The 14,862-nt window shown below is 33.3% G+C and overlaps 1 protein-coding gene across 1 annotated transcript; it reads right to left on the minus strand.

Moving 5' to 3' along the window:
* Window positions 1-4,141: 4,141 nt before the first annotated feature.
* On the minus strand, window positions 4,142-8,017 carry LOC110690909. The gene is made up of 2 exons (XM_021867815.1): window positions 7,132-8,017; window positions 4,142-5,179 (listed from the first exon to the last, which is right to left on the minus strand). The coding sequence occupies exons 1-2, from the start codon at window positions 7,758-7,760 to the stop codon at window positions 4,495-4,497; spliced, it is 1,314 nt and encodes a 437-aa protein (XP_021723507.1). The 5' UTR covers window positions 7,761-8,017; the 3' UTR covers window positions 4,142-4,494.
* Between the last annotated feature and the right edge of the window lie 6,845 nt (window positions 8,018-14,862).

A 14,862-nucleotide genomic window follows, 5' to 3' on the forward strand; every position in this document is an offset into this window, starting at 1 on the left:
CAAAATTTTTACCAAGGTCCCTATTACCCTCCGAGAGTCCAACTGGATGGGTGGAATCATCCAATTTGTCTTTAAACGGACAATTTACCCGTTTACAACTTGCACTGATTTCATTAACTCAAGCCTACCATGAACATTTATGACAACAAATTAATGATCATATACGGTTCCAAACGAAATTATATGACCCCGAGATGTATCCCTGAAAATCTCAAGGATTTTCGATATCGGGCCTTGAAATCTAAAAAGTTTCTCTAAAAACGTGGATATTAGCCTTAATTTTTGGATTTTTTAACTTTTTTTTGCCCATAAATAAACATTGTCGAAATGTTAACCATGGTCCCTAATACAATTCGAGAGTCCAATTAGGTGGGTGGAACCATCCAATTTGCCTTTAAATGGCGAATTTACCGGTTTACAACTTGCACCGATTTCATTAACTCAAGCCTACCACGAACATTTATGACAACATATAATGATCATTTATGATTTAAAACAGTATTAATGACCCCGAGATGTATCCCCTAAAATCTCAAAGCTTTTCGACACCGAGCCCCGAAACCTCAAAAATTTCTCAAAAAGCGTGTATATTAGCCTTCAATTTTGGAATTTTTTGACTTTTTTTCGCCTGAAAATAAAAATTGCTGAAATGTTTACCATGGTTCCTAATGCCCTCCGGTAGTCCAATTAGGTGGGTGGAACCATCCAATTTGCATTTAAACGGACAATTTACCGGTTTACAACTTGCACTTATTTCATTAACTCAAGCTTACCACGAACATTTATAATAACATATAATGGTCATTTATTGTTTCAAATGTCATTATATGACCCCGAGATGTATCTAATAAAATATCATTTCTTTTCTACACCGGGCCTTGAAACCTTCGAAATTTCTCAATTTTGAAATTTTTGACTTTTTTTTTCGCCCGAAAATAAAAATTGCCGAAATATTTACCATGGTCCTTACTACCGTCTGGGAGTCCCATTGGATGGTTGAAACCTTCCAATTTTCCTTTAAACGACCAATTTATCGGTTTACAACTTGCACCGATTTCATTCACTCAAGCCTACCACGAACATTTATGACAACAAATAATGATCATATATGGTTCCAAACAGCATTATATGACCCCAAGATGTATTCCATAGAATTTCAAGCCTTTTCAACACCGGGCCCCGAAACCTCCAATATTTATCAAAAAACGTGGATATTAGCCTTCAATTTTGGAATTTTTTGACTTTTTTTTCGCCCGGAAATAAAAATTGCCGAAATGTTTACTATGGCCCATAATACCATCCGGTAGTCCATCCAATTGGGTGTGTGGAACCAATCAATTTGCTTTTAAAAGACCAATTTACCGGTTTACAACTTGCACCAATTTACCGGTTTACAACGGCCAATTTAATTAACTTGCACCAACCCGACTTGAACCGAAATTGACCTAAACCCGTTTTAACCCTTCAAAACCCGAATTTAACCTGACTTATTACTAACCTGACCTGGATTCAACCCGACCCGCTCCTAACCCGACCCGAATTTAACCTAACCTGTTACAAACCCGACCTGAAATCAACCCGACTTGTTATTGACCTGGCCCAAATTCAATCCGACTTATTATTTACTCGACCCGAATTTTACCATACCAATTAATTACCCAACCCAAAAAATCAACCTGATCTGTTACTAACCCGACTCGAAATTAACACGACTTGTTATTGACCCGACCTAATTTCAACCCAAATTGTTTCTGACCCTATTTCATATCACTTTAAATGCACTTTAGAGTTTAGACCACCTTATTATTGTTGAATCAAATCATTTTTTCTTGGGAGACCAAGTCGGTCTAGGCCAGCAAAAGAAAGAAGCATCATCCTCAAAATTAAGAGTTAAATATAGTATATATTTGTTGTATGGTCAAAGGAGATAATTATCTTCCTAAATTATAGACTATAGTTCCCTAGTATATTGCCATATATATTATAGTCAAAGGAAATAATTAGCTTGATAAAAAATGATAATTATTTATTTATAGTTAGTTGAACCCGAATATGACCTGACTTGGAAATGACCCGACCTGATTCTAACCTGCAAATTATTGACTTGAACATAACCCGACTTGAATCCGAGAATAACTCGACTTGGAAATGACCCAACCTGATTATAACCCGTAAATTATTGACTTGAACTGAACCCGACTTGAACCCGAGAATGACCCGACTTGAAAATGACCTGACCTAATTATAATCCGCAAATTATTGACTTGAATCGAACCCGACTCAAACCCGAGAATGACCCGACCTGATTCTAACCCGCAAATTATTGACTTAAACCGAACTCGATTCGAACTCGAGAATTATCCTAACCCGAATTAAACCCGACCCATTGTTCACCTGACCTGTTATTAACCTGACCTAAACTCGATAAGAAGTATGACCCGACGTGACTCGACTCAAACATGACCCAACCCAAACCCGACCCGCATAGGTTATGGAATTAATCTGAATTGACCCGACCGGAGTTGACCCGACCCACTCTTACCGGACCCAAACCCGACCCGTTTACCCGAATTAATAGCTCTACATGTGCCTACCAAATTGATGCATTTCCAATCCAAAATAAAAAAAACACTGATGCATTTATAAGTAAACTAATCATGCAATATAATTTCAATAATTAATGATGATAGAGTAAGCTAGAAAACTTAATTAAATGTAGACTTCAATATAATTATCAGTTTAAACTTAGTTAATTAGATTGGTCTTTTGACACCGTGTCCTACAATCATAACAAATGTGACAAACTCAGTTGTCACTAGTTTAAATTTCATCCTACAATTATAACAAATGTGACAAACTCAGTTGTCACTGGTTTAAATTTCATCTATCCCTCCTTTTGCTCTATAATAAGTAAACTAATCAAGCAATATAATTGGTTTACCCTAATTCAAGACATAGCATATCTAGGGGCGGTTGCTATTTGTACTGTTGTACATTACCATAGGACATGGAAGATTATAGTTGGCCTCATTATTTAGAAGTAATCATATAACCCAATATTGTAGTCCACCTACATAATTTTCTAATTGATTTTTTTTCTTCTTAGCTATGAAAGATACATAAAGCATAAACGACACAAATGTAGTAATGTCATATAAGCACGTATTATGTACACAATTAAAGGTATAATTCATTTGTTGGAATAAAATGTATATTAGAAATAATAATTTATGATATTGCTTGAATATAAATATATATGACAATAACAGCCACGTCTAAAGATTTGTTTGGTGGAGTACCTTATATGTTACAAAGTCTTTCTTTCATGTATAAATGATCAACCAATAAAATTTCCCTTATAATAATGCAGAGGAAAGTCAAACTACATAACTAATTTCGTTTATCATGCTAGTTTCTACTTGAATAATTGCATAATTTCTGCATGAATTATTGCAATACTCTGGTTTGGGAGACAAATTAAGCCAAATTCTTGATTTATGATCTTCGATAAGGCCTATGGTGTAGAGAAAAGCACAAAAGGTACTACATTAAACAATCGTGTCACTAATCAGCACATAGGTCATCAATGGTATACATACTATGGTAGTGTTGGTTTAAAGGTTGGAGCAACAAAATCGAGCTAATATATTATTCCTACCTGAAGCTTTTCAATTCGAAATCAATAATGTAGTGCTGGTTAAAAGTTGGAAAGACATTATCAATCTAACATATTTCCACCAAACAATATCTTATTCGAGATCAATAATAATGTAGTGTTGGTTAAAGGTTGGAGAAATAACATTATTGAGAACATATTCAATTTTGGCGATTTTCTAATTGGAGATCAATAATTAACGCATTTGTATAATTGTAGAATGATCGAGTAGAGCGGAGACGTTTATATTATGGAGAAGAAAAAATATGAGAAAACACATTTAAAAAAAATGAGCCTTTATTCTTAAATTAGAGACACGGAGTATCAACCGTCTAACACTGCAATTTGTAAATATAGTTTGATTTGTATAAGAATGAATGAATACAAAAGGAAGTTTGAACCAACCATATGAATGAATAAAATAACAATCAAGCTACAAAGAATATGTATCTAAGCTACAAAGAATTATGCTTGGTCAGTCACATAAAATTAAAAGAATACAAAACTTCTTATATGAACAAAAAACTTCATTTGATCCTTGTTCTCTGTACAAGTTTTGTTGATTAGATTACATATATAATTAACCACCACCTGTGATCAATTAGAGAAAATATTTCCTCCATCAGCAACCCTCAATTCTTCCAAATCCGCCGATTTTGTAGAACAAAAACACAACCAAAGAATCAAAATGAACAAATATTAATTTAAGCCTCACAACGAAAAATCATATGCTCAAACCAATAATTTACGACGTGGATCTGGTGTTTTTTAATTATATTGGTTGTCACTGCGGAGGTGATGGAGAAGGAATAATCGATCTTGTACGAGTTATGATAATCCTACAAGATTATGTCGTGTTGATTATCGTCGTGACAAAGTTCCTTCCTTAGTTTTTGAGAGAATAGTCTACAAGCATCCATGCTAAGATCAATGGCAGCTGAAAGTGCTACAAATAGTGCAGCATCTGCCATGCATGTGACATGCTGCATGCCAACCTGGACCAATGGCTTGCTTACTTTACCCTCCCCTTCGACCGTGGACCCCATCACGAATCCTCGAACTGGTGACCTCATGACTCCCTCTCCTAAGTTGGAATCGCGCTTATCAATGCAAAATTGTCCCCCCTTCTTGATGCTCATTGTGGCCTCAGCGATGGGAATGCCAGTTCGAGTTGGTCCGTTCTCAGTGACCAACTCGAACTTGTACCCTAGCCCATCGACTGGGCCTCTCTCACGCCATACCTCAAGCCGGCCCCATGGCTTCCAGCTACTAACGTGGGAGCCGTGGGGTCGGAGGATGAGCCAAGCACCAGGGTTTGACCGAGAGACTCGGTCAGATCCTGGAGATGGGACAAAAGGGGTGATGACTGATGCTGCTGCAACCGGGGATCCAGAGAGATCGTAGATCATTATCATCCACCCCTTTCGCTCCCTCACTGGCTTATCCTTCTCTCCAGACAAAGATCTCACCATCCATTTCTTATTGCTATTGTTATTGCTTATGGCAAAGTTTGCTGGAAGTGAGCTGCAAAATCATACACAAAAAAGTCCCTTGGTCAGTTACATGGTTCGTTACAATGACAATTAATAAAGCAACTTAAATCAAATGTTAACAATAACATACATATCCAAGTTATTATTTTATTATCAACCTAATAGTCCAAATTTTACTTACGACCAAGTTAAAGATCAGATCTTAATTAACTAGTGATTAAAATCAGTTCACTGAATATTGGTTTGCATCTTAATTAGAGACAATTTGCATGCTTATAATAAGAACAAATTGTGGTTATTATACAGTAGAACAAAATCAGAACATTAGAGAATTATTGAATCAAGCACAATATCTAAGCACATGGGAAAGTAGTTGTGTTAATTGTAGCATATCACACAGAAGGCTTTAATGATCCTTTATTTTGACCAGCCTGGTTCCTAATTAATCGTAGTCTCGGCTTAATTATTTTACTAATTAAGTACTAAACACGACGTTTAGGGAATCTAATCCTCGTCAGCAATGTGGTTAGTTGCCTAAATACTTGATGCAAATCACCATTAAAGGGGTATCTGAGTAATCTTTTGATTAGTGCAACATACTGTATATATATCACAACTTGCTAGTAAATTAATTCATACTCCTAGTTGCTAATTACGTAGTTAATACGAGCATTACTGCATTAACTACGTCCAGATCATGGACACGTACGTTCTTAGTATGTAATTATGTTACATTAGCATCTAATTAATTAAGATGTAGTTCATCATCTGACAAACTTACAGGCTGAGCTAGCTGCTTTTAGTGATGTACAAGAAACAAAGTGAAACATCAACTTTAAGCATGGATTTGCAGATTTAGCACCAATTTCACATGTGATATTTACAAAGATTCTGATTGTTGAACTTGGCTTAGAAGGTTAAACTTTTAGTGCTAAATAAGAAACATAATCAAGCACTAATCTCTAATTTGTTAAATAATTATATTAGCGGCCGCTGCTTGACATGTGATGCTACAAAGATTCTAATCAAGAACTATCTATGTGAAATCTTTGGATCGGTGGTCAGAATCTACTCTTATATTCAATATCAAATGAAAATGAGTTTTGAACCTAAACTTCAGAAAAGCAATAAAAAGAAAGATATTATAGTCGAGTTTAAATTTTCAATAGACATATTATATTATGAAGATGGTTTTTAAACCTAATTTTAGGCAAAATTCCCCTAATTGCATGACCTAACCAAGAAGGATATACACTTATTAGCTACTAGCTGGCCATTTATATATAATTTGACTTGAGAACTAATAAATTTGACAGCAAAAAAGCACTAAGCTAAGAAAAGGGACAAATAAAATGACATTGGACCAAGAATATGTAATCCACATATTTATTTTTTATCAAAAGGACTAATATGAATGTACTAAATGGTATACTCAAAAAATTTTGCCGGGAAGATAAGGTGGTACACAGCTGGATTTAGCAAATGGTACCACAATTATATGATGAGACTACCCACATCCACATGCCTATTGTTTTTCAAATCAAACATTTAACCCCACTTTAATCCAAACAACCAACCAAACTAATGTACACAAAAACAAATTATTATGGCCCACCCACCTTCCCTTTTCGACCCCACATTTTGTAACAACTCAATAATCTTATCTAATTTAAAATACACACATTAGTATGACGCCTTATCTTACACTAAACTACGCAGGTGTTACCCTTCTGACTCGTTAAAATGACCTTGTTTATAACTCAATAAAAAAACACAAAATTTTGTACGGAGTAACTAGAGTAATTCTACAACAATGGAGGGAATACAAAGTTATAACATGGTCCGACTCATCAAGTGAATTATTTTTGAAATAATACAATGAAGTGCATGTTAGCGATCTCTCAAAAAAAGTGCATGTTAGCAAATGTCGTAATAAGATGCTAAAGTGCATTGTATAAGAGAGAAAGAGGAATTAAGGCTTACCGAGAGCGGGAGTTTCGGTCTGCACTAAATTTGCAGCTAAAAACCGGTTGGCTGATGTTTCCTTGGATCTGAAATACAACCGGGCTACACTCCGGTTCACCACCAAATTGAAAAACAAACCGAGGGTCCGGTTCAGACCGGACCATCAAATGTAGCTTAGCATGATGATCAACTCCTTTGTTTTTCTCACCTCTTTTCTCATTTCCAAGCCTCATCCAACCGGATTGGAAGACAATGGTTTTCGCCTCGGCCCCCTTAAGGTCAACACATAGGTTAACCTTACCTAAGAGCTTACCAGTGCTCATTCCACAGGTCTGGCCCATTCGCCCCGAGTACACAGATACTCGAAGCGATACAGGCCTACCTGACATACGCCTAAGCGCCGCAGGGTCTAGATGAAACCCTGGGGCGCTTGTGGCTGACTCCAACGAAGAACTGGGATGTCCCAGTTCTCCGTTGGAGGAAAGGGGAAGAAGGGCAGTTTGCGAAGCAAACCCCTTCAATGTGATCTTACAAAAACATGGAGTCGTACTAGGATGGACTCCAGCTCCCGATGATGATCTCGCCCCCATCGGGAGCTGGAGTGCTAACGACTCGATTATCAACCTTGCAAATGGACATGGATCCATTGTAGTATGAACAAATTGTTTAGAAGTAGTGTTATGTTTGAATGAAAGAAGTTTTATTTATTTATGTTTTTGTATGATATGATGAAGAAGTTGGGTATGTGGTTAAGTAGTTGATAGAGTGTAGAATGAGAAGAAATGAAACTAACGAGTGAAATAAAGAGTTGAGGGAGTACTAATAGTAACACTAAAAATATTATTTTAATAATAAAATAGAACAAATCCGAGCTGGAATCGCCGTTGCTTAGCATGCGCTTACTGTGATTTATTTGTCTGCGTATGATACCCTTTTTACGTTTTTTTTAATCATAAAGTCTTATCTACATGGCATTCATTTTTTAGCAAAAATAAAAATAAAAATATTTTCAGGGTGCTAATTAAATAAGGGGTTGATTTCACATGCCTACTTCATATCCGGGAATATCGGAGTCGGAAATTTAAATTAACGATACGATATTTTGATTCTTTGTCTATCTTATGCGTTATTGGTATATTTGATCGAGAAGTCTTCTGTATAACGAGTGTATATTAAGGGTCTGTTCACATTTACTGAATTGAAGTGAACTGAACTTAAGTAAATGTGAACAGACCCTAATTTTATTGTCAAACGACCAGTTTGAGAGTAACTTTTATTATTCCACTTAATTCATGATTATACTATAAAGACTAAGGGGGCGTTTGGTTCAAACAATGGTATGGGTTTGAAATGAGGAACGAAACCTGGGTGGAATGGGGTTGAAACTTGATACTTGATTTCATATGTTTGGTTTTTATCTAGGAATGATAGTCTTCTTTTTAATTTTAAACCTAAAGGTATTGGTATGAGCCATACCCACCCCCTCCCCTTGGGTTTCAAAAACCCATACCTTGGAGGTTTGAGGTTTGAGGTGGAGGTTTGAGGTATGGGTTTGAAAAATGAAATTTCAAGAAACAAACACAAAGTATGGGCTTTGGTCATTCCAAACCAACACCTTATACCTAATATGCTTGAACCAAACACCATACTACCTTTGATTTTTTTTAGTTGCAAGTTTAGAATATTTTATATCTCCCAAATAAAAATATAGGTATGAATTGCATCTTTATTAATTTTTATGTGGGAAATATATTGTTGTCGATTATTTATGAATCTTATGATAAAGTGAAGAGATTAGGGAAGGGAATGACTGAATGAGTACATAGACATGAGATTTATGATCACTATAAATGTTTCCAAATTATTACTTTGAAGAATTTAAACGGCATTTACCTAGGCTCTCCCTTTAAATAATTCTTCAAAAAATAATGACTATAAGTAAAATGTTACACTTCGTATAAGTTCAATATAGGTAATGTTGAAAAATCAATAATTTCAAAGAGCACATATGTTTGTGACTCCATAAGATAAGTACTAATTCATATGTATTTCAAAAAATAAATAAATAAATAAAATAATAATAATAATAATCATATACACAAATTTTTATGTGACTGGTCATTCCGGAAGGTCTGCTACCATAAAAATTAGTTTGTCAGTGTTATAGGATTACTTAATTAGTAATTACTTGATCAGTGTTAAAGGGGTTACTCAATCAGTGTTAAATTATAGAGATTACTTTATTCTATTACAAGAAATCACACGGTGTGGAAGCCGCACACAAGACGGGCAAATTCATATTATAATTTAAATTAAGGGTCTATTTTCTTCAGATTATTTCCAGTTCAGTTCAGTTTTTAATTTCATGCTCTCATAATATATTCAGTTCAATTCAACTCAACTCAGTTCAGTCAATAAAAAAGGTAAATAAAAATATAATTAAATTTAGCAAAGCTGAAATACGATAAGGCCTAACACTCAAGATAAATGAGAAGTTATAGGTTAGCGCAAATAATAGATTATCTCCTGAAAATGGAAAGGTTGGCTAAGACGAGAAATTAGGAGCCGATTCCAATTTCCATCGTATGTGGGCGCAGCATAAAGGGACCCACTCGCCCCCACCAAACAGCTGGGGTTTGTATTATAGCCGATCAACTCATAATAACATACCGGAGTACTACTTCGTATCTTACTTTGCATCTCCTAAAGATATCACCTATTTAATTATGTTTTTCGAAGCATATAATAATTGACAAAATGTTAATTAAGTGCTTGTTTGATGAGTATAAAAAAAAATTAAATAATAAAAAGAAGTATATAAAAAAAAGGTGTATTTCTTAAGAAATTTTTTCCTAGTTATAATGTTTTATTGTGTTACAAATACGGAGTAATAGGTAGAGTAAATAATTTGCGAACCCAGGTCAAATTGTTAGGAGGAAAAAGTAAGTAAACTCCCTACAACCAGCTAGTTATAGACTTGAGCTGGGACCTTCAAGTGTAGCTCCAAATTAAATCTCCCGCTAACACTTGATCAAGCATTTCTTAGCTTGATTGATGGATTAACTTTTTATGTGGTTGTATAAATATTTAAATAAAGTTCTGAGGCTAGAAAAAGTCACAAATGATAATAATATAGATGAGATTTGATCTAATTTTATGTCTTGAATATTACTTTCATTCTCTAACTAATAAAGCTAGTTGAAATATACTTGTGAAGGTGTGAATGTGTGATGATGAGGCCCTTTAACTAATTATACCTTCATTTCTAAATCTCTTTAATTCATAAATGAGTAAGATTTTCAATATAAGTACATGTACATAACATTAGTAGAATAAGATTGAAAAAAAAATTAAAACTTTTTTTAAACAAAGTTGGATTACTTATAGAGTAGGCAACAATTTTAGAGTAACATAATGATTTTTGAGATTATCAATTTATTTTTCCATTTTAATTTTTTTTTTTTCAAAATGATCTAATCTACTCAGCTTGCATGGCTGTAATTTGCCCGAAAATATGGAGTACAAGTGTGCACTTTGTTGTTGAGTAGTACGATGTCTAATTGGAAGGACTAATCACACAAATAAAGAAATACAAGTAATAATGGAGTTCTACAAAAACAAAACACATAATCTTCTAAATCAAGTTAGAAACGCTTTACAAAAGTGACACCCATAATTGATTTATTGTATTTATAAAATAGTCTTTTTTTTCATTTTGTAATTAATTAGTACGTACCTTGGATTATTTTAAGTTTAGTTTGGTAGGTTTGGTGGCTTATATTATAATTATCATAATTTAAAGATTTAACTTTTGTGCCAAATTCTGTTCTCATTGAATTTCTACATATTATGCAATATAATTTGATTATCTGCATGGATTATTTATTGATAGTCAAGGCTGTCTTGGATCATACAACATGTTTGTTTTAATAGCGTCAATGTATTAGAAATATCATATTTATATGAGAAATCAAACAACAAAGAGTTTGTTTGGTTGATTAATTTTGGTAGGTTGGAGACTTAAGATCAATTATTATTCTTGTCTAAATTCAATTTGTAAAGTTGGATGAGAATTTCTTTGCTTTGGTTGTAATATTGCATAAAAGTAATGATATATATGAAATTATTGGTTTGCAAGTTTGCTATTGGAATAAATGGAGTATAATCCTACAATAATCCTACAAAAAAGTCATACAAATTTAAATTCATACCACTATATACTTTTGGCCTTTTTTCACGGTGTTGAATTACAGTCATACTAAAGGAGAGTCTAATAATCACATACAACTATATAAGTCTAATATAGTGTTTCATGCATCTTAAAACCAAAATATAGGTAACATGTGCAATTACCTATCAATCTTTGTGAGACATCATGCATCCTCCATTCTTCTAATATAATGTGGACAGTGCAATTAGTCCTAGCTCACATATGGATTAATTTTCTGCCAAAAACGAATTAATCACTTCAGCACTCTAAACACATAAATAACGTCAGCACTCAACCATATATCTTTATTGATATATTAGATGTGCGCCAAGTCATAGTAGTTCATGACAAGCAATATGATAAGATTATTCTATATAAAGCACCATATATTTATGACAACTAACATATGTATTAATATGTATATGCCATAGTGATGCTCTAAATATAACCATAATATTATGAACAATACTATTTGGAGCCACCAAAGAAGAGTATATGACAAAGCTATGACGTTAACAAGTGCAACCACTCCATAAAAGTGCGGACCGGAGTATGGGGACCTTAATTTGCTAATGGTTAATGAGTATAAGAATCAAGCGTGCACCCTATCAATGCTCTCTCTTTGTTTTATGCCCTAAATTGAAAATTGATGTAGGAAACACATACATCAATTTTGGTTGCATTTTCACGCTACATACCACATACCTTTCGCTGGATTTGGCCTGCTAGTAGTGACAGGATGTATGTAGGTGCATGTATGAATGGTCTATCGATGGATACATACATTAAAGTGGAGAACATCGTTAAAATTCCTTAATTACTCTCTTAAAAAATAATGGATGAGTCAATGGTTCAAATTTCAATTCCAGTTGTAAATGAAAATTAATGTTGACACTCGCTCTAACATCAAATTTTATTATTTTTTTTTTAAGAAGAAACATTAAATTTTTTTGGATAACCCTATCTTATAAATTTAACGACAAGTTAAATATCACTACTTACATAGTTACATCCCTTCAAATAACCCTACCTCGAGGGTTACTCAAATAAACAAATCGAGTTAATTACTCCCGCATTTATTAAATTAACTGCAAGATAATACATCGTGTACTATATACACGGAGAATTATACATTATCGAGCGAGTGATAGTACTCGAGGATTATATTTCAAGCTTTATATTTTTTATAAATAGTATATACTGATTTGAAATAGTAAAAGAAGTAGTTAGTTGGATTTGGATAGCAAGAAGTAGTTGTTTCAAACTTTCAATGTTAGTAGAGATGAAGAATATGATGGAAGCAATTTTTTTAAAAACAAATCATACAAAATTACAAATAATGTGGGGCCAAGACATGTCATCAGCGTGGATAGCTAATCTCTAATTTGATTGATACTGATAAGTTTTTCCTTGGTTAATCATGTGCGACATCCGCCATTTAACTTGTTGATATAAGGTATGATCATACATTAATGTCCCCTCGATTTGTCCATACATGCATGCAAATATGCAACGTAGGGCCTATTTTGGATTGTCTTCGGAGATTAGTGAATTTAATAGTGATAAATTGCTCTTAGCCTCTTACTCCCTTAAAAGGAGAGATATGAACGAGATTTGAACTTGTAACTTTGTCATGTTGATTTTGATACCATGTTAAAGGACTGATTTAACCAAAATCTTAAGGTGATGATTGAACCCAAAATTGTTTATATGCTCTATTCCCTTAAAATTAAGTTTGGACCGGCTGTAGCTAGATAGCATATTGGTCATTCAAATTCCCAAATGAGTTTGATTTGGTTTTTCTTTAGGGAACAAATACATTTGTTATTCACTTTAATGTCAATTTAAATTAGGTCATTGAAAATCCATTGATAACAAGCTATTTTATTAATTGAAACTACCCATATTTATTATGCATAAGTTTGGTTCATGTTGATCAATTTCGTTTCTGGTCAAAATTGGGTAAGTTTAAATATAATTTGGAATTGTTTTTAATTAGGAATGAGATAGATATGTTATTACCAACACTACTAATTATCAAGATGAGTAAAGTTATCTACTTTTTACCTATCTTGTAAATTTCAACAATGTTTTTAATGATATAATCCGTGTAACTATATAGTATACGCTTCATTGTCTATATTGATTATATGGACAAAATTTAAATCCTATTGTATACCTAGTTAGTTACCAATTATGAAAACAGCGATTTTTGTTAATCATAAAATTGAATTAGCTTAATTATGCAATTGAAAAAGTTAAGATAAGAGATATAGTTAAGTCCTACAATCTTTGTAGCTGTCTAATTGCCTCCATCACCATATACATAACCAATGCCACTTGACACTCGACCACCTCAGCAAGGTTGTCGCATCATATAGCTGGATCATGGAATGTCAGCCTGGAGACTGTGACATTGGGCCTATTGGGCCCATTTGTTTTCACCAAATTTTGTCCTGGGCCCGACCAGTGGGCTCCATTTATCTGGGCCCACTTTGGACCACCCACAAAAAAAAAAATTTAAAAATTACGTGAAAATTAGCCTGGCACCGCTTTTTATGATAAAGCCAAACCAACAGCTCAACAAGAGTGAATGAAGAAAACTACTGTAATTAAGCTAATCAAACCAACTTATTAACCTAAAATTATATATCATAATTGTAACTAATGATTAACCAATTTACCACGCCTTTGTTATGATTGTCCTAATTTTTTTCTTTCTAAGTTTGTCAAATCAAATTAATTTGTTAGTATCTCATATATACTCTTAACAAAAGAAATATAATGTTTTACATAATTATTCTCTTCCTTGTATATTATTACCTATGATGAAATATTTTGTTGATTATTAATTTATTATACATACCTTCGTGTGTACTGTACTGATCAGTGGAAATCAATTAGCTAACTTAAACCTACTTGTACGTAATATATAGTACAAAGTTATGGAACTACTCAATTTAATTTATACAACATTTAAACATGTGCATGACTTCATAAGGAAGCAAAAGTAAATGTACCAAGTAATATCAAATACTTCATACTGATTATACTTCATATTAAGACAAACATTTTAAAAAAAATTGAATGTATAATAAATATATTGTACATTTGTTGTAAAGTGTCTCAAAAATAATCCAATAAAAACATTAATTTTAAAATTATTCCAATTTAAAATTGTATTTACAAGATTAAGATTAAGGAATTCTATCTAATACAATTTGAATAATTACCATGATTGAATAAATTTTCAAAGTAATAATGCAAAATTCTTGATGTTCCCCAAATTGAGGAAAGCATTACCACATACTTGTATATTGCTTTCTTCTTAGTCATCCAAGACTTATGGGCTAATTATTTTGTATTTGTGGGGGCATTTGACTTAAGGTGAACTATCATATATGATGTGTGGATGATATCATAGATGATGTAAAAAAGTAGATCGAGTTTAAACCATGAAAATATTTTATGGAAAAAAAATTGAAGTCAATGGTTAAAATTAAAGTCAATGGATGATATCATAGACTACGATTACTCCA

This window comes from Chenopodium quinoa, unplaced genomic scaffold (assembly GCF_001683475.1).
Source record: "Chenopodium quinoa cultivar QQ74 unplaced genomic scaffold, ASM168347v1, whole genome shotgun sequence".
Lineage (NCBI taxonomy): Eukaryota > Viridiplantae > Streptophyta > Magnoliopsida > Caryophyllales > Amaranthaceae > Chenopodium > Chenopodium quinoa.

Coding starts and splice junctions, on each gene's coding strand:
- LOC110690909 (XM_021867815.1), bottom strand. CDS start 7,760: ATGGATCCATGTCCATTTGCAAGGTTGATAATCGAGTCGTTAGCACTC. Junction 5,180..7,131: donor GACCGAAACTCCCGCTCTCG/GTAAGCCTTAAT, acceptor ATGATTTTGCAG/CTCACTTCCAGCAAACTTTG.